This window comes from Astyanax mexicanus, chromosome 8 (genome assembly GCF_023375975.1).
Source record: "Astyanax mexicanus isolate ESR-SI-001 chromosome 8, AstMex3_surface, whole genome shotgun sequence".
Lineage (NCBI taxonomy): Eukaryota > Metazoa > Chordata > Actinopteri > Characiformes > Acestrorhamphidae > Astyanax > Astyanax mexicanus.
In genome coordinates, this window is record NC_064415.1 from 12,055,858 (window position 1) to 12,083,697 (window position 27,840).

Sequence of the window (27,840 nt, forward strand, 5' to 3'; positions counted from 1 at the left end):
GCTTTTTTCCAGACCGCAGCCTGTCGACAGTTCTGTTAAATACCGGTAAAAGGCAGCGGCAGTGACTGGCAGCTTTCTATAGACATAACTCTGACAGATATTTTACAATGTCATTCTAAAAAACCTGCCTTTAAGCTCTGCGTAACCTCTAAAAATCCCCCTCCTTTATTTCTGTTTTCTTTTCCACTACTTTAACTCAACGCTTCGATCCCCTCTACGGACTGATTTAACGTCGTATAGCCGAGGACTTGAGTTCATACGCTGGCACTGACTGTCCATTAACCTGTCAAGAAGTCCAGGGTTTTTGTTATTGTCTTGCCATACTGTTTAAACTGCAATTACACAGTTATGTATTCAACTGGAGTTCCCTAAAATAGCTTTTTCCTGATTTAGATTGCGAGAATGAGCTATAAAATGTGTTAAAAATGAATAGTAGTTTAAAAAAAAATAAACTATAATAAGAAATAAGATAATAATTTCTATATTTAAACAATATAAAGGTCAAATAATAAAAATAAAACAGAATAATGTAAAACTAAAAATATATAAAATTATAACAATGTAATAAAGGATATGAATAGTATAGATATAGATATTAGAATAATACAGAATAATATCGCCAACATTTTTACATATCGTGAAGGATATTATGCCCTGTATTATCGTGCAATATTACTCATCACAATCCAATTATCACATCAGTGTATTCCTTTTTTCTGCTTTTAGCAAAAAAAAAAAAAAAAAAATCACACTGTTCTCATTTCCCATTATATATTTACTAGAGACTATAGAGATTATATCTGTCTAGTATCATTTATTTTACTTTAATCCCAGATATATGGAGATGTATGGAGTGCGTTATTATTAGTATCATGACATTCAGGATCATTGACTTCTGTTACAAATCTGATACAAATTCTTGTATTTTTTAATGTCTCAGTTAGTGGTGTGCCATATTATATTGTACACACTAATAAAATGTAATTTTCATTTTGTTGAGTGTATTCTTTATCATTTTTTTTTTTTTAATTCAGTGTTTTGTCATATTGCCAAGAGTATCGTTATTGCAAAAAAAAAAAAAAATACCGTGAAAAATTGTGATATTATTTTAGGGCCATATCGCCCACCCCTAATTGATTGATATATGTTATCTTTATTACAAAAAATAGTTCTTTGTGAAACCAACTATGGGTCCAACTATGGCAGCGATTCTTAACTAAGGGGGTCGGGAGCCAAAAGTGGGTGGTGGACACGTTCTGGGGGCGGTTGCGTACAGTTTAAAAAAAATATATACATTAAAAAATAAATTAATTATGCTTGTACAATTTTGTACTCATGCTTTATATTGTGTCAAAAAATAGACGAGAGAGTTTCTTACTTGTGTACTAATGTACACTGCATGCAGAAATATGCAGAGAAGTGAAATATACCTTCTTTTGTGGCCTTATTTATTTTTTGTAATTTTGTGAGTTGTGAGTATTTTGTTGTATTAAATTTTATTCATGCAGTTGTCATGTTTCTTATTAATTTCTTTAAAAACATGCTTTTAATGCATATGTATGTTTAAATGGGTTTTTGAAGGCTATTTTTCAAAAATGTATATGTTTAGTTTGTATTCTATAATATAAGTGGGTCGCAACTTAATGACCATGAGAAAAAAGGGGTCCCAGGCTGAGACCAGTTCAGAACCCCTGCTCTGTGACATCACTCAGAGAAGCATTTGAATCAGCTTTATATTAAAGAGTGAAGTTGCACACTTGCTCATATGTTTGCATATTTAGACTGTATGCAGTATTGCACAGTGTTGCACCATGGTCCTGGAGGAGCGCCACCGTGCTCCTCTCTGTTCTTCATCCGTACACAGTTTAACTGATGAATAAAGCCTGTTGACTTGACTTGAGAAGCTCATTTCAATAAACCAGGATTAAGAGCTTCTTCTGTTACAGCTGACAGTAACTGTGACTCCAAAGGGTTAAGTCATGGTCTGCAGAGCGTCCAGATTTTCTCATACAGGAACCGGTTACAGAGCGTGTGTATGTGTGTGTGTGTGTGTGTGTGTGTGTGTGTGTGTGTTGTGTAGTGATGAGCGCCTCAGAGTCCAGCACTAACTGGCTCCTAATCTCGCTCTGTTTTGCAGATGTAACAACCGGACGCAGTGCGTCGTTATCACCGGCTCCGATGTCTTTCCAGATCCGTGTCCTGGGACCTACAAGTACCTCGAGGTCCAATATGAGTGTGTTCCATACAGTAAGTACTTCTTCATAGTCTTATAAAGCCACAAGCTAAAGTCATTTAGACTGTTTCCTTTATGCTCCATTATCAAGCTCTACATATGAAATAATAGCCAATCTATAGCTGGATCTCCACCCATCTAGTTTTTGCAAATTAATTGATTCAAATGCCCATAAAAAATATAAAACATGTTTTTTACACTAGAATAAGGTGCAGAGGATTGCTAAAGAATATTGTTAAAGGTAAAATATAAAGAAGTCATTGAGAAGCATTATTTAAATAAACGAGAACATATCAAGCTGTAAGCTCATCCCCTAATACAATATAGTACCATATAGTTACTATATAGTATTCTATACTATCCTATATTACCCTGTACCACCCTAAACTACAACACATACGACCCTAAACTACCCTTTACTACACTATAATACCATATATTGCCTTATACTACCCTATACTCCTAAATATATTTTCCCTACACTACCCTTTACTACAATATAATACCATATATCACCCTATACTGCCATATACTACCCTGTACTACAACACATACTACCCTATACAATCCTTGACTACACTGTGATACCATACATTACCCTATATTAATCTATACTACTCTTTACTACACTATAATACCATTCATTACCCTATACTACCCTATACTCCAATATATATTTTCCTTATACTACCCTATACAACACATGCTACCCTATACTACCTTTTACTACATTATAATACCATATATTACCTTATACTACCCTTTACTACAGCGCATACTACCCTACATTACCCTTAACTACACTATAATACCATATATTACCCAATAATATCCTGTACTACCCTTTACTACAACACATACTGCCCTATACTACCTCTTACTACACTATAATACCATATAGTACACCTCACTACCCTACACTACAACATATACTACCATATGTTACACTTCACTACACTATAGTACCATATATTAACCTGTAGTACCATATACTACAACACATACTGCCCTATACTACCTCTTACTACACTATAATACCATATAGTACCCTTTACTGCCCCAAACTACAACATATACTACCATATATTATCCTTCACTACACTATAGTACCATATATTAACCTGTAGTACCATATACTACAACACATACTGCCCTATACTACCTCTTACTACACTATAATACCATATAGTACCCTTTACTGCCCCAAACTACAACATATACTACCATATATTATCCTTCACTACACTATAGTACCATATATTAACCTGTAGTACCATATACTACAACACATACTGCCCTATACTACCTCTTACTACACTATAATACCATATAGTACCCTTTACTGCCCCAAACTACAACATATACTACCATATATTATCCTTCACTACACTATAGTACCATATATTAACCTGTAGTACCATATAGTACAACACATACTGCCCTGTACTATGCTTAACTATGCTAAAATATCATATATTACCTTATACTACCCTATACTACACTATATTTCAGTATATATGTATCCTCTATTTTACATTGTGCTATACTATCCTATACACTATAATACCATATATTAGCATATATACTACCCTGTGCGACCCTATACAAACATATTCCACCTAATACCACCCTATGCTACAATATAAACTACCATATACTACCCTTTAATATACAATCTTACCATATATTACCCTATACTACCCTATACACCTTGTATTACACTATCCTACAGTAACAATACTACACCATACTACACTATACTACCTATAATACCCCACTAATACTACTATACACTCCACATATACTCCACCCTATATACCACTATACAACCATACAGTCCCCTGTATTTTCTATACTACACTATAATGTCTATACTTTCTTTACTACCCCATACACCATTCAGTACACTACCCTATAGTATTCAATACTACCCTTTAATCCCTATAGTTTTCTGTATTCTGCACAGATGTCCAGCCTGTATGGTAATTTTCTTAGCAGTTGGATTGCTTGGTTGGTGACTGGAAGCAACTGGAAAGAATAAATCAATGCCACTCATAATCACAGTAGACTATTCCGTCTAAAGTTTCTTTGCGTAACTGTAGTGGATGGAAACACGATTTATTTTACATATTTTCTGCTGAAATTGTGTAATTTCACAAAGCTTTTGCAAAACATTTGGATGGAAACCTGGCTTATGTAACAGTAAAGTGCTGTGAGTTTGAGTAGTTTGTTGAGGGCTGCACCAGAATAAACCTCCAAATGTTTCTACTATTCCCTATTACTCTTTTTTTTCGGACTGAATGTGACTGCAGGTATTTTTCCAAAAAAAAATAAATAAAAAAGAAAGAAAGAAAGAAAGAAAGAAAGAAACTCCACTAAAACACTAAAAACCTGCAGCTTTATCTTCTGATTCCTCGCTATTGATTTTTCTGTCTGTGCATATACACCAGATCCTTCTCAGCCACTGAAGTGGAGAAATATGTGAGCGTACAAAACCCCACCCCTCCACATCTGGACAATAGCTTACGAAAATGGGCTTCAGCCTTAGGAAGGAAAAAAAAAAAATGTGATGTTTGAATGTGATTTAGCCCAAAAACAGCATTCCAGATCCTCCAAAGCTGATGTTCGCTGTTGTAGAAGCCCTGTTGGAGCCCTGTAGTCTATTTTAGGGCAGACTGATGGCAAAAAGAAAAATGTGCGCTCATTAATAACCTGTGTCAAAACGTGTCATGTGTGATGTATGATGTTAATGTTGCATTACATGTGTAGAGTTGTTTTTGAAGGTGTTGCAAAAAAAAAAAAAGTATATATATATATATATATATGGAGTCAACTAAGCTACCAGTTACTCTGCTTTAAAAAAAATGGTTAATGCTACTACTACGTAAACATTCATAGAAAGCAGCTACATTAAAACTGCTTTAAAAAAAAATAAGCTGCTGTCTTGAGCAGCATTCATTATTGAATTACATCTAGCTTTGCTCTGATCCACTAAATGATGCAGAAAGTTCACTCACACATGGAAGTCAAATGGAAGTTTGACTCTTGCCCTTTAAAACGAAGTAGAAAGAAAATGTGTTAGTTAATGCAAGAGCCAAAAAAAAAAAAGAAGAAAAAATCCTGCTTGAAATAAAACAGAATTTTACCAAACACGAACTGGAAGCTTAGTTACTTTTAACGCAGCTTTTTTTTCCATTAGTGCTCCCTTTTGATTTAGAACAATTCCATGTTTGCAGCTGTCCTTTATGAAGGTTGAGTCCTGCTGAGTCCAAGACGAGGAGTCTACTGAGTCATCTCCGCGTTAATCTCTTCTCCAGACATGCTCTTTTTCACTCATATTTGGCTTTTTAAATCCTCCAGCTTTTCAGCAGCGGCTCTGAATTGGATCACCTGGTCTGCTGCGTATGGCTGGTGAATAGAAGTTATGAAAAGCCCTGTTTTTTATTTTTGTGGCTGTGGTCATCAGCTATATCTCCAGTTTGATTGATTTTTGTTGAGAAAGAACACTTTTCCCTTCAGAAAAGTCAGCGGAAAAAGCTAAATATTATAGAAGAAGCTGTCAGAGTTCTTTTGAGAGCTGAAATTACTGCTTTTCTCTTTGCTGTGTGCTACCTTGAATGCTTTATTGAAAAGAGGGTGACAGTCCGCTCGGAGAAGCTTATCCGAGTCTGTAAACACTCAGCTTCTGGTCATCATAAACCACTTCTGTTGTGTTTTCGGTTTGACACGCCGTTTTCTCTCAAACAGACAAGAAAAATAATTCGCTATTAATTCATTTTTGTGACTTTTGGAGCATTTTAAGCTATCAAAATTGCAATAAAAAAGCAAAAAGTATATAATATACAGTCACAAAATCAATTCGGTCACTTTTAGTTTTGTCTTTTTGTTTCTAATCTGTTTCTGATTCTCTCCCTTCTCTTTCTCTCTCTAATGATTAACCCTTTTTTTTTGCATTTAGGAATGAAGTCATGTAGCAACATTTAGCATCATTCATATCTGGGGTTCCAAAAAATGGTAGTTTGTGAAGATGTATCAATATTTCCAGAATATACAATTTTATTTTTTTGTTTAAAAAAAAAAAAGAGAAATAAAAGAGAAGTAAAACAAACTGACAACTTCAGTAGTACCTTTATGCTGCCTTCAGTTCATGTTAGAAATAGCTTTTTTTTTTTTTTTACTAGATGAGTGCACATGAGCACCAACACAAACTACGCAAAATTTGCCAGTGAGAAACTTTACGAATTTAGGTGTGTCAATAAAAAAAAAACTGTTACACGTCCAAGTTTCCAAGGTGCACTTGAACGCAGCATGACATATTAGCCCGTATGTTTAGAGCTATTACAGCCGTTTTGCTGTACTTTTAGTTCTTTTCACCTAGTTACATGTATAAGGAGTGGTTTGAATAACAATAAATGTAGATATTTTGCCCACACCCTAAAAGTTGTCTTTCCTTCTTGCACTACAAATGAGGTTAATGCAACTAAAAGTAAAAAGTAAACTACTAGTAGATTATTGTTATTAGATTAGCATGGTGCTCAGCAGACTGTCTAATGTGATTTCTAACAATGCATTACATTAACATTTTTTTTCTATTTGTATCTTCTGAACTGTAGTGAAAATTATAATAAAATATGACTTGATTTATGTTAGGATGAGCTGTGTTTCTAGATTTTGGTAGTTGAACAAAAGGACAATGTTTAGCTCGCTAAAAAGCTAAAAAGCTAGTAGGAATCGACTATCAAACAACCAAGAGTTGAGTGTAGCTAAAGAGGGCAATTATTGTAGAGTAATGTAGCTGCAGTTAACAGTACTGATCATGTTTACTATAGATATTTGTTATTTTTGTTAGCTAAGTTAGCTGACTAGCTAGCTACGAAAAAGAACCCCCAAGAAAAATCTGCTATCTAATATTTACCTTTCTACCAATCGCCCAGGTCTAGCTAAAATTGTATTTGCTATATAGTATTGTAGCTTTAGCTAGCTAGCTAACAGTACTGGTATCTGGTATCTAGCTTTCTGTAGATATTTGTTGTTTTGGTAGTTGAACAAATGGGCTAATGTTAGTTAGCTAGGTATAAAACTGAGAAGAATCCACTTTCTATCTTATAGTTAAGTTAATATACTACCTATACATACATTTAGCTAAATATGCCATTTTCTGTAGAGTAGTGCAGCTACAGCTAACAGTACTGATCATTTTACCTTATTTGTTTAGCTTTTTGTACTTTTGGTACTTGAAGGGAAAAACAAAGCTAAAAAGCTAAGAAGAAGTAGCTGTCTTGCATCTTGTAGCTTTTGTTAGCTTCTGTTGATCCCAGCTTGTCACAGAGTGTCAGGAAAACACTCAGGCGAGTCTGTTTGAGATTACTTGACAGCCTGACCTGGTTTAAGGCAAGTGTGTGATGATTTATTCATGCAGTTTGCACAGTGCTAATTGACTGTAAGCTTCCTTTACTTGTTAGCCGTGTTAGCCTCTTAGCACCAGTGGAAAACAAACTTCACACACAGAATAGTCTGAAATGATCAATTACACCTGAGGAAAGAGGAACATTGCATAAATATAGAAGTGTGTTTTTTTTTGCCAACCATTGAATGCATTAAATTTATTCTCTTAAAAAAATAAAGATGCTTCATATATCTTTGAGAGATGCCTTAGAAGAGTTGTTTTAGTTTCCAGTTAAAAATACATTTTAATAGAGATGTATGAGTGAATATGAAGAAGCTTTAAACTGGAAAAGAAGCTTTACATCAAAAGTAGCTTCTTTGATATCACTTTTTATGGACGGTCTATTATTGATGCCTCATAGGTGCTCAGTTAATTTTCAAGTGAATGTTTATTAAATGCAACCAAACTCTAATTTGACATTTTAAGGTTATTTTTAGAGTTAGATTTAAGGTTATGGTTAAGGTTTTGATTCCTGTTTAAAGTTAGGCTTAGGCTTAGGTTTAGGATTAGGTTTTATACCATAATAATTTGCATTTGACTAAGAGTTAAGTTGCATTTAATATACATTTTTTTGTTTAATGTTAGTTGAGTGTTAGTTGAGGTATTTGGACCATTAAAATTAGGTGATACTGCTTCTCCTTTCTAAGGTTTTTCACACTCACACACACATCTCTATTACAACTGACACATGCACTGATATGCCAAATGTCATGGGACATGTGACTAGTATTGGGTCCCACTGATCTTCGGGATTGTAAGGTATGGTCTCCTGAATTGAATTTGGATGGACGTGTGATTTCTATCAGGGTCGCTTGTATATTCGCATGGACAATTCTAGCCAGACACTGCCGGTCACGATCATTACCATATCCACAGTGCTGTCCACTGTGTGTGGTAATGCCAAAGCTAGATGGTCAAAGCCAGATCTGTACCAAGAGCTCTTAGAGCTTCCAGTACGGTTTGACTTGAACCTCCATCATTTAAGACCAACAGAAAACAAATATCCTGACTCTTCTCTGTTCTAGAGGACCATGGTGGTGGAACAAACTTCCACTGGGGGTTAGAACAGCTCAGAGTCACTTGGGGTCTTCAGACGCCGACTGAAGAATCATCTTTTCAAAGAGTTTTTAAACTAATCTTAAAAAAAAATCGCTCTGGATAAGTTTGTTTGCTAAATACCTTAAATGTAAATTTAAATGTAAATTTACAAAGTGATATCCCATGATTTATGGCATATTAGTGTACTTCCTTATGCTTCCAAAAGTGGATCTTTTATGGCATTTTTAAAAAGTGTACATGCTTTTTTTTTAAATAGTTTGGGAACCGCCGTTCTTTAACTTTAAATGTTTGACTAGATTTTTGTCCTTTAATGCATTTCTATATGTATATAATCTATATGTGGACTCTCTCTCTCTTTCTCTCTCTCTCTCTCTCTCTTCTGTCCTCTCTCTTTCTCGCTCTGTAAAGATACACTGTACCTGTACATTTACTCTATGACTCCTGCTAACCTTTCTCTCCCTTGACACTCTTTCCACTTTTTTCTCACTGCCCAATAGAAGTGGAGCAAAAAGGTAAATGACTGCTCTGGTTCTCGGTCCTCAGCTCCTTGTTCTGTGTTGTTTGGTTCTGAGCCTTCCACCCAGTCCCCGCCCCCCCCCTTCTACCCCCCTACCCTACCCTGCCCCCTCCTTCCTCCCTCCTGCTCCCGCCTTCCTTTATCCCCCCCATAAAATCCAATATCCAGATCCTGAGATCCGCACGATCTCTGCCTCATTGACTCCAAATGAAATTACACTGAGCGCTCTTTTGGACGAGGAGTCTCATCGTAATCAATGTCTTCACATCACTTTTTCGTAGATATGCTTTGGTCTCGGCGTGTACAAGCTGAAGTTCCTGGAGAGACTTTTGAGACTCATAAAATTGCACAAAACCCATCTTCTTTTTTCTTTTTAAAACAAAACAATTGAATCTGTTTATACACAGAATGAGATTTTGGCATGTGGAAGAATCTTCAGTGTAGGAAATGTAGGAAACACAGACCAGCCATAACATTAATCACCTAACTAATATTCCTAGACTTCTGAGGGTGTTCTTTTTTGATTGAAGTTAGCTACACTTATATAATGCTTTAGAATCAAATTCTACACATAGTTATTTACACTCAATCGACGAGAAAGTGAAAACGACAGTACGCCTGGAGGACTGCATCGTGCATTAAGGCATTGGACCCAGAGTGACAGAGTGCTAATCCATATATGGGCATACAGTCATGCACACATTTACATACACATACATAAACACCAGGGCAATTCAGAGTATTCAGTTTACCTGAACTCCATGTTTTTTTGGCTGTGGGAGGAAACCAGAATCCCATGAGGACACTCAGAGAACATAGAAATTTCACCCAGATAGGGACTTGAACCCAGGATCCCAGCGCTGGGAGGCAAACTGTGGCCAATGTGCCGCCTGAGGTATATGACCCCTAGATATTAACACCAAATGCACCAATGGATCACATCCCTACGGTCCCACGCTTCTACTGTTGGAACATCTGGTTCCTTCAGGCCTTTGTTCCTATTTAAACAGTATGTTTTTCTTAGAAAAGAGGCTTCTAGCCACCTTTTCTTCTTTTCCTTCTTTATATGACACATTTTTGGACGTATAAAGGAAAATGGTATTCTGATTACTGCATACAGTCCAGATCATCCAGCACACCTGTCGTTTTGAAGACGTTCCGACCCAGTTTTCAAGCCATCACAATCTGAAACTCATTAGAGAAGCTCCTATTATTGTGTTGCATATTTCTACTGCCTTAACACATCAATTTCAACTGCACACTTTAAAGTGTATATTCCAACACTTGTCAGTGGTTTTAATGTTTTGACTGATCTGTGTAAATCTAATATTTATCAGTTGCTGTGAGATTATTTTATGTAGTTTGAAAAATATAAAAAAAACAAAATAAAACTAAATAAAAATAGAGCTAAAACACATCCTTCATCCAATAAAGAATGTCTAAAGGCAATAATTATTTGGCTCAGGCAAAGAAGTATTAGGTGCATGTTTGGAGAACACTGGTTTGTCAAAATAAAATGATGATATATAAAATAAAATAAATATCAATATATAAACATAATTGCAGTTTCATTTGTTTTCCAGTTATTGACATTATAAAAAAAGCATTTCAAATGGTATACTTGTCTATATGTCAGTTTTGTAGCAGGGAGGCGAGGAGTTAAAATTAACAATAAAAGAAAACAAACAATAAACCAAAAACTGAAGAATCAAAATCAAGAATCAAACCAACCTAACAGACGTCAACCATGTACAAGAATCGACCAGGGATACTGAAACAAAGGGCCTATAAATACACACGGGAAATAGAAACAGGAAACAGAAAACAACTGGGGATAGGTAACGAGGGGGTGGAGTTAAATAATCAACATACAGGGCCATGTGTAGGGAAGCACGTGTGGAAAGAACACACAGGAGAGGCGCTAACACACAGTGACGCTATAATACATAATATAATATAATATAAAAGAGCATAAACAATGTGGTAGACACTGAATATGAGTATAAAACAATATATGTTTTAGATTATACAGTTTACCTAATACTTTATAACTATACTTTTACACATTACTGCTACTATCAAGCATTACACAAGCAAAATAACCTTATCTGTCAGTGCTATAGGATCATTTCAATTGGTAATATGTCGAAATGTTTTGAAACAGATAGAAACATTAGATGTCCTGCCTACAATTAAGATCCTTTCACATGCCAAGAGATCACTTTTTGCAGTGTACGACCAATTCTGGCTTGCCTATTTGGCTTTATTCCAAGCGCCTGCCATAAACATCTTTTGACCACATGGTTGGTGATGGGCGAGAGAGGCCGCTGATTATTTTAGCCATCTGCATGTGATATGCTGTCCACCAGAGAATGCACATACATTCAGTTAATGGCCAAAGGCCTCAGAGATGGACGTGTTGTTTTATCTTTGGAAAGGCCTCCCTCACCCATTATCCTTGTAAAGCGACGTCAGTCTGGTCGCTTCTCTCTCTCTCTCTCTCTCTCTCTCTCTCTCTCTCTCTCTCTCTCTCTCTCGCTGTCTGTCATCCTATCTGTCCTGAGCAGCATTGGCATTCTGCTCCACCGTCCTTCTCCTGCCTCTTCCCTCCTATCGCGTGTCATGTGTGTTGTTTGTTCTTTCCTCAGACATAATTCATGTATGTGTGTTTTATTTTTAAAGGTATGGCTTTTGCGCTGCTGGTAGAACCCTATATCCCTACGCCCAACATCCCCCCCATGCCCCTCCCCCTCCCCCCAGCTATCCGATACCAAGTACAGCTGGGTATTAAAAATAAGTAAAGAACGTCTACCTAAAGAGCAAGGCCAAAAGTCATCTCTGTGGTCTCCTTTTATTTGCAGGGCTTCTTTTGCGGTTTGTTTGGTCCCCTTTTTACCTTTTTTCAGTTACTCCTGTGTTAAACATCTCAGGGAGCAAGGCCATAGCCCACTGAACCCGGCCCTATCAGAGCCGCCGCCACTTTAACCTGTTCAATTTCCTCAGTCTCCACTATGCATGCACACCTGATCCCAAACCAGTTCATGATGCTTCTCGAATTCGTGGTTTACACAAGTGGTCACCACCTGCTCGGATAGACCTCCAGTCCAAATCTGACTCAATCAGGCCTCGCTCCTCACTTAACCCTTAGCAGTTGAGTTATTACTTTAACTCAGATATATTTACAGTTATTTAACTACACTACACTTTTTTAAAGAGTTCTTTAAATGATACAGTAGAATAAAAAAAAAACATATTTTAGAGCTCGAAAGGTCTAAATATCATAACCAATTAAAACCATTCTTATCAATTAACACTTCACATGGGCAATGAATATTACTCTTTTAAAATTTAAATACAAGGTTGCTAAAAAAAGGCTCTTTCACCAATTCCATAGAATAGCCACTTTTGGATTCATAAAGTGGTAAGAATGTTAATCCTAAAAATGTGTTTGAGAAAATAACTTTTTAATGAAAGTTTAATGAACGTTTTTAGTGTAAATGTGTATTAGATGAATAGTACACTTAAAAATAAAGTTTAAAGTACAATTCTTTCTTTTGTAAAGAAAGTTTTTTTTTTTTAAAGTGCTACAAGTTTTTTGAGCAATTCTATTAAATAACCACATTTGGTTCTATAAAACTTTAAAAACAGTCAAAAAAAAAAACCCTCTCCATTTGAACAAAGCCTCTTCATATACTTAAAAATCACTCAAGTTTTGCATTGTGTGATTCTATATAAAACTGTTTTTGGTTCTATAAAGAACATTAATCTTCTTAAAAATTAAAGGTGCTACAAGGATTAAAGAAATGTTTTCTAAACATCTTTATATATCTATTACGAACATCATGAGTCTTTATAGAATAAACAATTTTTACGGGCCCCTTTTGAAAGATCCCCTTTGAAGCACTTTAACTTTTAATAGTTTAATATTTACTTCCCACATTTAAAGAGATTAACCTTAAAAAAACTTTAAATAACCTAGTAACTTTAAAGAACCTAGTAAGAAGGAAATCAGTAAAGAAAAATTACAACACACAGTAAAATATTATTTAAACCCTAAAAAAAAAAGGTTCTTCACTCTGACTTGATCTCTTTAACAAGCCAAACGTGGTTCTTCTGTGGCGTTCCCTAAGAACCCGTTACAGCACCTCCGTAGCTGTGGAGCTGCTGACGGATGCTGCAGTGTTTGGTGCTGTGACAGTTGATGTCACATGTTAGTTTAAAGTCATGACCTCGTATGTCAGGCGGTTATCGGTAATGGTAACATGACACTGTTATATTACCGGACGTGATCTGTCATGACAGAATATTGATGTTTTAATGGCATGGTTATGTCAGTCTCATGTTCTCGTGGTGCAGAGTAGAGGAGATGGAAAGTGTTTCCAGCAATGTAGAATCTGAACTTCCAGCTTGCCTTGCATCGGAAATATTGATTATGATTATCGAAGATTGGGATGAAATAAAAAATGAATAAAATGTCATTGTTTTTTTTTTTTTATTCAGGTACTGGAGGCATACTGCACCCTTTAAAATGCATAATAGATAATTAATTTAATTAGTACTAAAGGTGGTAGAGTAACTGTAACTACTAAGGGTTAATGAATCGAGATTAGTGGATCTTCTAGAAGGAGGTACCGTCTTAAAAATAAGAGTTAAATGGTTACGTTTTTGAGTGACGCCATAAAAGAACCACTTTTGAAGAACATGATTCTTCACTGAACCAAAAGTGCTTCTTCTATGGCATCCTTCAAAAGCAAATCTCCAGGTGCAGGGTTGGGACCACTGGCCTACCCACACACACACACCACACACACACATACATACGCACACTCTTAAACGCACACACTTACTCACACCCACAGACACGCACCCACGCATCCACGCACGCATCTCGGAGTAAAAGAATCCCTGTAGAGAAAATCAATAAAGAGTTCAGGAACATTTGCATTTCTAACCCTGGGTCTCGCTCTCCTGCCTTTGTTTCAGTTTTCATTTGCCCCGGGACGCTGAAAGCAGTGGGGGAGCCTGCCTTTGTCTTCGAGGCAGAGCAGCAAGCGGGCGCCTGGTGCAAAGACCCCCTGCAGGCGGGCGACAAGATCTATTTCATGCCTTGGACCCCGTACCGCACGGACACCTTGATAGAATACAGCTCTCTGGACGATTTCCGGAACGGCCGGCAGACCACCACGTACAAGCTCCCTCACCGGGTGGACGGCACGGGCTTCGTGGCCTACGATGGCGCCATCTTCTTCAACAAGGAGCGCACCAGGAACATCGTCAAGTTCGACCTGCGCACCCGGATCAAGAGCGGCGAGGCCATCGTGGCCAACGCCAACTACCACGACACATCGCCCTACCGCTGGGGGGGCAAGACGGACATTGACCTGGCGGTAGACGAGCGGGGTCTGTGGGTCATCTACGCCACCGAGCAGAACAACGGCCGCATCGTGCTGAGCCAGCTCAACCCCTACACGCTGCGCTTCGAGGCCACCTGGGAAACGGCCTACGACAAGCGCTCGGCCTCCAACGCCTTCATGGTGTGCGGGGTGCTGCACGTGGTGCGCTCCACCTACGAGGAGAATGAGAGCGAGGCGGGGCGCAGCCACATAGACTACATCTACAACACCAGACTGGGCCAGGGGGACCGCGCCGATATCCCCTTCCCCAACCAGTACCAGTACATCGCTGCCGTGGATTACAACCCTCGAGACAACCAGCTCTACGTGTGGAATAACTTTTACGTGCTGAGATACGACCTGGAGTTTGGACCGCCCGATCCGGACGAAGGTAAGGCCATGGATGCACCAATCTGATTATTGTCCCTAAACAGAATTCAGATCTGATTTTGTCTGAGCTGTGTGATCACACAAATCTGATTAGTTTTCCTAAAATAATTCAGCCTCCTTCAAACTACCCCTTCATATCTGCTGCTAAATCATATACAAAAAGACACACTTTCATGTGTGTTCACAGATTGGAAACATTGGATGTCAAAAAAGTGATGAAATGACTGTAATGAGAACAGTCAGGTCATATTTTATGTTTTATTCCACTGTATGTACAGTTCTGTCATCATTATCCCGTGTTGGCAGCATGTCAGCACTAATACACAAGATATTATTGATTTATTGATTTGGAAAACAATGGTGATGACATCTTTTTTTTTTTAGTCGAGAATTGCTTTCACACCAATAACATACAATAAGATACCAATGATCACATAAAAACATGAATGAGAATTGTCAAAAGACTAAAGACTGGAACTGCAGTAAGGCTCAGCTGAGAAATTAGAAATTAGGCCATGTGTAGGTAGACTTGCTTGCTTGTATTTTTTCTTTTTTTTTTCAAGTGTGTACACAAGTGTGTGCTCACACTGATTGTGCTTGAAGTGCAGTTATACGTTACAGGCGACTGAGCTTTACTGCGTGGAGAATTGGGCTACAAGTGCGATCCGGAGGCGAAGCGGTCAGCGGCGGTCCTCCGGAGAGGGTCCTCTTTTAAACAAAAATGACAGACTCAGGAAATGTAAGACGTGAGCTGATTTCCAGCGCTGTTATGTGCCGGCCGCCTGCGAAGGCTGATTATCGCGGCGAAGAGGCGCGAGTTGGACGGCTTCACTCGTAAAGAGGCTCCGACCTCATCAAGTGTCTAATCCCGGGGCCCTGTGCCCATCTATTATGAGCGCGGCCCTGTTAACCTTCCGCTGGCACTTGTGTGGCCCGTTGCGATGTGAAATATGCTATTGCTGTCTTGTGCAAATGCGGCGGCGAGCCTAGAGATGACCCACCCTCTCCTCCGGCTCGTTGAAGGATTGTGATGCCTGTTGCCATGGCTACCTCATCAGCCGCATGGGCGAATACAATTCGAAAGAGATTTGGACAATCCCCGACATCATTTGGCAAGTGCGAAAGCCAAACATATAGCCTGCGCCCGGCAGGGCCCACAAATCAGCGGCGGTGACAAGGTTGGAGGGATGACTGTGCGGTGAAGAAGAGCTCAATTACCGAGGGCCATTTGTTAGATGGATTTGAAATTCACCTCTTAAGAGCTGAGAGGAGCCAGATGTGTCACCAGACAGCGCTCCTCTATCAGCGAGATAATAGGCATAATTATCCAGCCACTCCTTCCCCTTCCAAAGCGGTAAACCCTGGCAACCGCTTCCACAGGCCATCCACTCTGCCCCAGAGGCAACGTTTTACTTCTTAAAAGTGGCAACATTTTACAGGTGTACATGCCGGCAGTGCTCAAAGCATAACAGCATGTCTGCATGCAAAGGAACGCAGGAAGGCAGGCAGGCATATGTCATGCTAATGATCTATTCCCTGATTTCATGTCAAATCAGCGGGCCTTGGCACCTACCGATTTACTTTAAAGATTGTGCCTAAATAGGATTCATAATAAGACATTGCCAGAGCTGTATGAACACAAAAATCTGATCATTGTTCCTCAACAAATGTGTCACCAGAAAGTGCTACTCTCTATTAGCAAGATAATAGGCATAATTACTCAGTCACTCTTTCCCCTTCCCTGGCAGCCACTTGCCCAGGCCATCCACTCTGCCCCAGGGGCAGCATTTTACTTCTTAAAAGTGGCAACATTTCCCAGTCATGCATGCCAGTGTTGCCCAAAGCAGTTTGGCATGTCTGCATGCAAAGGAAGGCAGGAAGGCAGGCAGGCGTATGTCATGCTAATGATCTATTCCTTGATTTCCTGTCAAATCAGCGGGCCTCTGCAACTACCGATTTACTTTAAAGATTTTGCCTAAATAGCATTAATAATAAGACTTTGCCAGAGCTGTCTGAACACACCAATCTGATCATTGTTCCTCAACAAATGTGTCACCAAAAACCAAGATTCTCGAACAATGAGATAATAGGCATAATTGCAAAGTCACTCCTCCCCCCCCCCCTGGCAGCCACTTGCCCAGGCCATCCACTCTGCCCCCAGGGGCAGCATTTTACTTCTTAAAAGTGGCAACGTTTCCCAGTCATGCATGCCAGTGTTGCCCAAAGCAGTTTGGCATGTCTGCATGCAAAGGAAGGCAGGACGGCAGGCATATGTCACGCAAATAATCTATTCCCTCATTTCATGTCAAATCAGTGGGCCTCTGCAACTACCGATTTAGCCTTTTGAACATTTGTAACGCAGCTAGCAACTAAGCTCGGGCCAAATCTATGTCACGGTTGCGATGCTGCGGAGAGTTTAAAAGGGAAACATTTGCCGTCGGAGATTTACGTGCATTCACTCGTACGTTCTCCTGGGCACTTTCATCTGATTCCATGTCCGCCAGCTCTTTTACAGGTGTGCCAAGCAACTTTCTGAGTGATTTGAAGTGGAGATATATGTGATTTCAAATGAGGCCAGAACATAAGGCAGCTAAAACTGGCAATTGTGTGAAATGACGCGTTTATTTTCCAGTGAATATCTTAACCACCTTAACTACCATGTTGGAGGAAGCACAAGAATCTGATGTTTCAGATCTCGGCCACATCATAACCAGTGCTACTAATGAACTGTTGTAGGACTACTGTAGTAAAGTACAAACCTACAGCGTATTTTATGCATGTGAATTTACCACTAACTATATATGAATATGGACAACAGAGAAAACTTTGTAGAGAATGTCTGTATGATTACAGACTAGATAACTTTAGTTGTAGGTGTGACCCTACAACTACCAGTCAGGTACTAAGGAGCAATAAAGCCACTCCACTGTAGTACAGAGTTATAAGAGTGAATTTTCTTTGAAGTTTCTCCAGCGCTTAGGCTGGGTGCAGCAGCATTAGCATTAGCATTAGCTGCTAACGGCAGCACTAGCTCTTTCGCCATTCAGAGGTAAAACACTCAGGGTTCCTCAGTCTAGTACTAACAAGCGGCATTTACGTTCCGCATAGACAAAATATTGGAAATAGAAGCACTCACCTAAATAAATGGTTTTCAGGAGAAACATCTGTATAGATTAACATCCAGCACTCATTTGACTTTGATTTTGGGATCCTTACTAGTTTCACTTAATGCGCCCCTATAATCCAATGCACCTTATGTATTAAAATAGATCAGAACATAGACATTTATTGATAGTGCGCCTTATAAGCCGGTGCGCACTATAGTGTGAAAAACACTGTAAACTACATGCATTGTACTTCAGATTGGATTAGTTTCTCAGGGGGACGTCTGTAAAAAAATATTTCACACTTCTACTCTACTTACATACAGACTGCAATTGAAAAAACATTGGGACTAGTGAGTTTTTTTAAGGCTTTCTCGGTTACATGACAGCGTGTTCAGTAGCTCCTCCATTTCCACTCGCTGTTGTGTTTGTTACGTGAATCTCCGTGGAAACGGGTGCCTCCAAAGTGTAATTACTGTGCGCAGCATGGACAAATAGCTGTTTTATTAAACGTGAGGTGATGAAACTCACATGTGTATCCGGACAGGATTAAAATGACTGGATGTTCAGTGAATAACAGTAGGTAATTCAGCCTGTAATTAAAAAAAAAACAAAAAAAAAACCACATACATGGTTGTTCTGGACGGGAATAAAACCACATAGAACCCCTTCCCCCCCCATAAAAGAGGAAATTAACCCATCGTATCCGGATAGGGCTATAGGCTTCTTGCATGAAAGATGTGATGAGTGATGTAAGCTTGTCTAGTGTCCAGATATCTGCTTTTCCCACTTGTATTTCTGACTCGCTGTGACCTTTAAGTGCTACCAAATAATCATAAGTTACTGGATGTATTTCCCTTATGCTTATAGCTGTCAGGCATACCAATATTGTGCACTTGGAGATTTTCTTTCTCACTTGATATTCATCCTTTATCACCCGAGTCCCATGAGCCTCCTTCCCTGTCAAATGTCACATTCTGCTTTTTTTAAATACCACACTTAGCAAACAACCTAATGACCATTTGGCGTCTGCCGACAACACTGGCAGCAGTAGTCTGGCAGATCACAGCGGGATTCAGCTCGGTTTAGACTAGCATTCTTGAAGAATGAGAATATTCCAGACATGTATATATGTACCTGACGTGATTCTAATTGTTGGGATATATAAGCTTTCATCACCTGCTTGCTTGATTGATGCATTAGCTTCTCATAGCTCTGGGGCTAAAACTAGGCTAAATCTGTCTGAATGAGCTCCAGACATTAAAACATGTCTGATGTCTGATGGACAATTTAGAAAAAAAGGAAAAGGAGGAAAATTGTATAACATTATGTAACATTTGAAGGTTACAGATGATAGTTTGTAGGGTTTTATATCGCATATAAAGCATAAGCATTGATATGCATTTTTAAAAAGCAATAGTTTTAATTTTTTTTAATTTATTCTAGTAGATTTAATGAAATAAATAAGACTGCATTAATGCATAAACATATGCATAAAATATCAGTGTCATTTTTAGTGACTTTTTGAGTTTATTATAAATAAAGTTGGAGTAGTTGTAGTTGTTGTAATTAGCTGTAATTGGTTTCTTTATCCAGTTTTTATCACCAATTTTATCATTATGTTTTCATGTTCACCAAAGGATTGTAGAGTTTTCGGTAACACTTCCTATAAACCCTGTATTCATAATGCCTTATGAATGCATTTATATGACATGCATAATACCTTATAATGACTGTAATAAGCCTGTATAATTGCTCATAAGTACTCACAGCGACATTCATTCAACACAATATAAACTACAAGTATAAGGATTTATAAAGAAACAGTGTATAATGCCTTATAATATCTCTTCATAAGAACATTGTACAATGCAGTGTTGTAATGCACTGCTTAAGTTTTCTGCTTAATTATGTGCCTAAAATGAATCAAAAACGTGTTACTATATTAGTTTGAGAGCCTCAAAATAATTGTGTATGGTTTATGAAATAGAAACTTATAAACTCTATACCTTATGGAATTGATGCTTTATAACAGTGTTATAAACGAATTAAAGGTACATAACTTTAGTTTAAGGGCATTAGATTCCTTTACAAAGCTAAAAAAACATATGTAATTTTGAAGTATTGCTTTATAAATGCATTCCTCAATGCTTATGTATGTGTTATGAAGCTGAAATAAAGTGTTTTACTGAACATTTTGTAAATTTCCAAGTGATTCGCTGTGATTTTGTCATGTTATCTTGTTGTGCTCTGCACTTCAGTGGCTGAACATGATCTTATTTACAAGACTAGTGCAAAAACAGTGGCAATATCTGGCTTGTTGTGTGCATGTCGGCCCTGTCATCATCCGTGTTGCTGTTTTACTTGGTGTTCTCGCTCTCGCAGAGGTCTAGTCCGGGAGCAGCCTCCGACAAGCTGCAATTAAGTCAATCCAGACACTAGAATTTTAATGGGCCCACCATGCGTGAGGGGGAATGCATGCAAACAGCCCACTTTCGCTCTGACGCTTGCACGTATGTAAATGTGATTAACAACAGAATTATCATAATTAGCATCCGCGGGTGATCACAGCGCCGTGACAAAGAACAGCCGAGATTGCCGAGCATTTCCAATGACGAGATCCCACCCCCACCTCACCCCTCCATCACTTCCCTTCACTTACACCTCAAGATGCCGTTCCCAGGCGACCCAGCGATGCTTTAACAAGTGCTGGTGCGTTCAGTTCCTGATTCGTTAATAGTGAGACGTCTGTCAGGAGTGAGTCAGTGAGTGACGGTGAGCGAGTTTGGCTTACTTTAAAGTTGTGGCCTTGCCGTAAGGAAACATCGGTACGCTCTGGTGCCTTCGGTGCCTAAGGTACTGTGGCTAATAAAAGAGATTCTAATTTAAAGTATTCAGGCTTTAGAGGAAGTTGAATTAAAAAGTGTTAAATTTAAACTGAAAATTGTGTACATTTCCAAATGATTGGTCATCATGTTTTCTTGTAGTACAATGCACAACCCATTCGGTTGGGCATTTGGCTTATGCTATAAAAAGTTGGGCCAAAAAAACAAAGTGTGGCCAAACTGGAATGCTGGAACGCTGGGACACTGGAACGCTCTGAGAGTCCAATTGCTGTTTAAAATATTATATATATTATATATAATATATATAATATCGGATTGGCATTTGAACGGTGAGAGCTCTCTCTCTCTCTCTGACTGAACATAACCTGGAATCGGATTCAGCCTCTCTGAAGGGAGGCTGCATCACCCCCGCCCAGACCGCATCTATCTACCTATCTAGTGTGTGACAGCGAGCAAGTTTGGCATTTATGTTAAAGTTGCAGTCTTGCCGTAAAGTAACGCTGGTACGCTCTGATGCGTTTAGTCCAGGAACTGTGCCTAATAAAAGAGATTCCAATTTAAAATTTCCATTAACATCATGAGATGCATTCCTGAGACTATTGTTAAGTTTGTGAATAGTATGGCCTGGCTATAAAATGTGTATTCGATCCGGAACGCTGGTACGCTCTGGTGCCTTTGCCCCAGGTAAGGTGGTTAATAAAAGAAAATTCCAATTTAAAGTATTCCAGCTTTTCAAGGAATTAGATGATCAGTTACACAGAGGCTCCAAATAGTTTAACTAAAAATTGCAATAAATTTGCTGAAGGACTTGTCTTGATTTCCTTCATATTATCTTGTAGTACACTGCATCGCCCATCATGTTACATTACATTACATTACATTACATTACATTTGGCAGACGCTTTTGTCCAAAGCGACTTACAATAGTCAAGTACAATGTAAAATAAGTTTAAAGGAAAAACATGTTTGGATAGGGATAAAAGGAGGACAAAGGGGAATAATAGGATAGAGGAGTGAAGGAGGGGAAGAAGGAAATGAGGTTAGAAGTAGTTAGTGTGTTAGAGGTGTTAGGAGAGTAAGTGCTCTTTGAAGAGCTCTGTCTTCAGGAGTTTCTTAAAGATAGCGAGAGATTCTCCTGATCTGATGTTCCTTCACTTACACCCCGAGATGCCTTTCTGAGACTAGCATTAAGATTGTGAGCTGTATACAGTGAGAGTGAGATGTCCTTCAGGAGTGAGTCAGTGAGTGACAGTGAGCGAGTTTGGCTTATACTAAAGTTGTGACTTTGCTGCTAAAAAATGAAGGTGTTATGAATGGCGTATTCATTTTCACATTCGATTAGATTAGAGGACTTTAAAATCATTTATACATATGTATATACAGTTGCAAGAAAAGGTATGTGATTTCTGCATAAATTGGTCATTAAATGTGTCCTGATCTTCATCTAAATCACAACAATAGACAAACACAGTCTGCTTAATGCTACTAATAACACACAAAAAAATATATATGTTTGCATGGTTTTATTGAACACAACATGTTAACATTCACAGTGCAGGGTGGAAAACACAACAGAACACATTTAATGACCAATTCATGCAGAAATCACATACTTTTTCTTGCAACTGTAGCTAATGTGAGTCTTTCTATTATAAGCTCTTATAAACCCTGTCTCTTATGGAAATGATGCTTCATAACAGTGTTATAAATGAAGCGAAATGAAGCTAAAAAAACATACTTCCTAACCTGTTACTGTTGAGAGACACCACTACTTTACTTTGGTGTTATAAATGCATTCTTCAGAGCTTATGAATGTGAATTATGAAGCCCCTATGTAGGTACCATTTAAATAAAGTGTTTAACAGAAGATTTTTGAAGTTGAATGACCACTCCAAGAAGAGAATTCCTTTCAGTTATAGCTGTGGCCTTGCCGTAAAAGAAAAGAAAAGAAAAGAAAAACAACAAAAAAAGGCGAGCCGCCGATCTGGAACGCTGGAACACTGGAACGCTCCGGTGCCTTTGCCGCAGGTAATGCAGCTAATAAAAGAGATTCCAATTTAAAGTATTCCGGCCTTGCAGGGAGTTGGGTGATCAGTTACACGGAGGCTTGGAAGCGGGCGTTCCTCAGTGAATGAACAGAATTAATTGGTTAATGTTTATTGGGTTAGCATGCTTTGCACCTCCAGCAACTTAAGCTGTAAATGTTATTATGCTTTATTGCCGCTCTCACTATAGATTGTAATAAAGCAGCTTGCTCTGAATGTGAATCCGATGCTGCTGGAATAATGTGTCTCTCCCCGAAAGTGAAAAACGGTTCAGGGATAGATAAAACTGATTGTTGCTCATTAAGGTTCACTGAGCAGAAGGTTGTGGCTGAGCACTGATTGAATTCCAACAAATCATGACTTTAGAGGAGTTATTGGGGTTGTTTTAGATAATTATTTTAGATAGGGCATACATTAGGTGTTAGAAGTTTTACAAATGGTACTTTAGGCTACCATACAATAGTGAAATATAGATGGTTCAAATATTAAAGTGACAGTCTGTAAGTTTTGTAATGTGTAATTGTGCATAGTGTATAATATAGGGTCTCGTTTAAGCATCTTTATCTCAAAGCCACTTAAGGCAATTAAATCAAACACGTCATGTTGCAACGTTTCGGTTTTTGACACAAGCGGTAGATACACAGCGCTGTCTCTGTGTCTGTGTGAGTGACAGCCTGCTGCTGCCTGAGAAGCACAAGGGGGAGTGTAAGCAGGAGTAAACACGAGGTAAGCACATGGCCTCCATCCACATGGCTGAGCACGTGCTTGTAAACGCGTGCTTGTGCACCTCAGTCCAGTGCAGGCTTTCCAGTGCATGCTTTTCACGCTTTCAATACCATACCACTCTTTTTTTTTTTTTAGACTGAATATATTTGCCTTTGTAGGAATGTAAAGATAAAGAAGCACATTGATCCTATTTATTGCAATATTTCTGTTTCGTTCCCACTCAGGAACACTGCTGCTTTTAGCCTAAAATTAAAACGAAATTATCTTAAGAAATGCTGCTTTAAATATTGCCGGCTGTTTTTCGTTTTCATTGTTATCGAAACAGGCTTTAATGCTTTGATTAAAATGGTATTGACATTATTATTGACATTACACTCACTATTCACCCATTATTACCCCTTCTGTATTTTAAAACCAGCTTCTTCGTTCTAGCGTTGTTTTTAACATGCAGTCAATACGCAAGCTTAGCTTTCAAAGCAACAGTTTGGGATTGATATTGGATATTGTGGGAATATTGTAATGTGATGCCTTTATCAGGATGCAGAGCGTGTTGTGTTTGTGGGGAATATTGAATATTGCGGGAATCCTGTAACGCGACGCTTTCGTCGGGATACAGCAGGACTGTTGCGGGCTGAGCCGAGCACTTCAGGCCTAATTATAAGGCGTCCCGTAAACTCCAAATGCTAGATGATCCTCTGGTTGCTTTGAAGTTCATCATTTAAAAGGAGAGAACGCTGCTATGAGAGCACTACTATTATGCTCGTGTGCCCTTTTACCTTTAATCCCTATCAAAGGCTGGTCCCATAACACATAAGCCAGTGTAAAATAGTGTCGGTGTAGAAAAATGCTGCTGTTCGTGGGCTTTCTTTGATAATTCTGATGTTCCTCGGGGGTGAAAGCTGACATAGAACGGCTCCTGAGTCATTAGGGTGGGTAATTTATGCACCACACACACACAGACAGAGAGAACCACACAAACACACACATGGAAAATAAAGAAAGAAAGAAAGAAAGAAAAGGAAAGGGATAAGGAAGCATGCACCTCATTGCCACTGGGCCCTGGTCTTTTTTTTTTCTTCTTTTTTTTTTTATCCGTGTAACGATTTAGCTCTGATGCTAACCCCCGTCCCTCAAAGGAAAATGCTAATGTAGCATATGTGACAAGAATCCATCCGAGGTCTTTGTTTCCTGGTGCGGTTTTGAAGACCCGCTCTCAGGCTCTCAGCATGCGGGGCCACTTGTAGCTCTGACGATAACAGCGGCGGATGGGGAGGTTGTTAAGCCAGGCGTGGAACCGGAGCTGTGTCATAATACACATGTCTTTTGACACAGGCAAAGCAAAAACCAATAGCCCGCGAGTTCTCTTTACGCAGAAGAGCATTTTCGGAATGCGGCTCAGAGACTCAGATTACATTCGGCCGGCTGCTGCGTGGCCGTGAACAGCTGAGACATGCGTTAATGGATTATGAGTGCTGTACTGTAGTTCCTCTCAATGTCAGGAACCATGATAATTAAGTAATCTTTTTTTTTCTGTGCTGCAATCTGCCACACTTCATGCCGCATCAGGGAGGCTCGTTCCATAGGCTTGCACTATTTGCACTACATATATACTGTGTGTGTGTGTGTGTATATATATATATATATATATATATATATATATATATATATATATATATATATATATATATATATACATATATATATATATATATACAGTTGCAAGTCAAAGTATGTGAACCCTTTGGGATTACTTGGATTTCCGCATAAATTGGTCACTAAACAGGTTCTGATCTTCATCTAAAAATATGTTTGCATGATTTTATTGGACGCAACATGTTAACATTCACAGTGAGGAGGTAAAAAGTATGTGAACCCCTAGGCTAATGATTTTTCTAAGAGCTAATTGGAACCAGAAGTCAGCCAACCTGGAGTCCAATCAATGTGATGGGATTGAATGTGTTGGTTAAAGCTGCCCTGCCCTATAAAAAAAAAAACAAAAAAAACATCAGTTTTGAGTTTGCTGTTCTTAAGAAGCATTGCTCGATGTAAATCATGCCTAACATTGTAAATGAATACTGAAGTCATCCATACTGTGAAGGAACACATAATAAATCTTGTAATAAAAACCAAAATATGGAGTGGTCCTGATGAGAGCCAGTTTCATCATGACATTTTTGATGGTCTTTCCAACTGCACTTGGAGATAGATGTGCAAAGCTGTCATTTAAGCAAGAAGTGTGTCTCTGATACTCAAATATAAAACATATTCAGGCTTGTTTAACACTTTTTGGTTTACTAAATAATTTCACATGTTTTTTCTTCATAGTTTTTAGGACTTAAGTATTAATCTACGGTTATCTTGGCATTGACCGCATTGCCTCTAAACACAGATTGGTTGGTATCCTTCACCAAGCAGAACTTGTAACTGAAGATGTTCACATGTCCATCTGCTTTTAATCAATGGAAAAAAAAACAACTAAACTACACAGACACAGATTTCTCCTTTAACATCTAGTCCAGACTAGAACACTCTTGAAGAGGCTGATGTACTATATGACCAAATGTCTGTGGACACCCCTTCTAATGAATGCAATATTTAGATGCTTCATGTTCTAGTTGTGAGATGTGCAAATTAACCCTTGTGTGGTGTTCGGGTCTGTGGGACCCGTTTTCATTTTTCATTAAATAATACAAAAAAATATTTTTTCTAACTCAAACTCATTGGCATTGGCTCATTTTTTGTGAGAAACATATATCAAAACACATTTTCGATAAACACACACTGTACACCTCCCCCCCCCCCCCCCCTACACATTTATATTACATACAGTATGTTTGGCCAAGGGCTAATAAACATTGCTTCATTTGTAAATTTGAAACTAAACAAATTTTCTCCTCATATCTTGAGTTTAGTTCATTTTCTTTTACATTTTATTAAAAACTAATAAAAAAAAGAGTAGCACTTTTTGAAAGAAATGTAACATAAGAAAGGTAAAGGGCAAATATTAACCATGTAAGCTGTTTATATTGCTTGCAATGTAGGTGAAGCAAGCATGTGTAAAGCATTTTAATGTAAAATGGCTTAATTTTGCTGAATTAAATACTAGTAACAAAGTAAACGAGTAACAAAAATATGAACACCACACAAAGGTTAAGGGTGGGCGATATGGCCCTAAAATAATATCACGATATTTAATGGTATTTCCTCGATAACATTACTCTTTGCTTATATGACAAAACACTGAATAAAAAATAATAAAAAATCAAGAATAAACTACTGCAACAAAATGAAAATCTAATTTTATTATTGCATACGATATGATATGGAACACCTCTAACTGATATATATATAAAAAAAAGATCAGATTTGTAACAGAAAATCCAGACAATATTTGTAACAGTAAATGATTCAGAATGTCATGATACTACTAATAATGCACTCCAAATATCTCCATATATGCAGGATTAAAGTCAAATAAATGATACTGGACAAATATAATCTGTCTCTATTAGATATATAACGGGAAATGAGAACAGTGTTAATTTTTTTATTTATTTATTTATTTTTTGCTAAAACCAGCAAAAAAGTAGTGCCTTGATGTGATAATTAGGGGTGGGTGATATGAAACGATATTTCAAGATATAATATCATGATAACATTCATGATAGTCAAATATGTTGGCGATATTATTGCATACGATACGATATGGTTCATCCCTATGCTGCTAATGGAATAGCACTCTCAGGAGGAGACAAACCTATAAACCTATCTAGATAGATAGATAGATAGATAGATAGATAGATAGATAGATAGATAGATAGATAGATAGATAGATAGATAGATAGATAGATAGATAGATAGATAGATAGATAGATAGATAGATAGATAGATAGATAGATAGATAGATAGATAGATAGATAGATAGATAGAGACTTTATTGGCACTATGCTTCATGTTTGGCATGGGTTTGGTTGGGTATACAGCCCCTATATTCAGCTGTGTACTAGTGAACCTGTTTTACACTGATTTAGTGCTACATCCAATATATGTGGCATTGGTTATATAAGTTGGGTTGGTTATC

At 38.1% G+C, this 27,840-nt stretch overlaps 1 protein-coding gene across 6 annotated transcripts in view; it reads left to right on the top strand.

The window, feature by feature from the left end:
* The window catches only part of LOC103021546 (adhesion G protein-coupled receptor L2), a 263,996-nt gene that overhangs the window by 119,240 nt on the left and 116,916 nt on the right, over positions 1-27,840 (top strand). For all 6 annotated transcript variants that reach the window (XM_022678108.2, XM_022678118.2, XM_049482922.1 and 3 more), the window contains exons 4-5: positions 2,138-2,247; positions 14,239-15,039. In XM_022678108.2, coding sequence (XP_022533829.2) covers positions 2,138-2,247; positions 14,239-15,039 — 911 coding nt within the window. The remainder of the gene's footprint in view (positions 1-2,137; positions 2,248-14,238; positions 15,040-27,840) is intronic.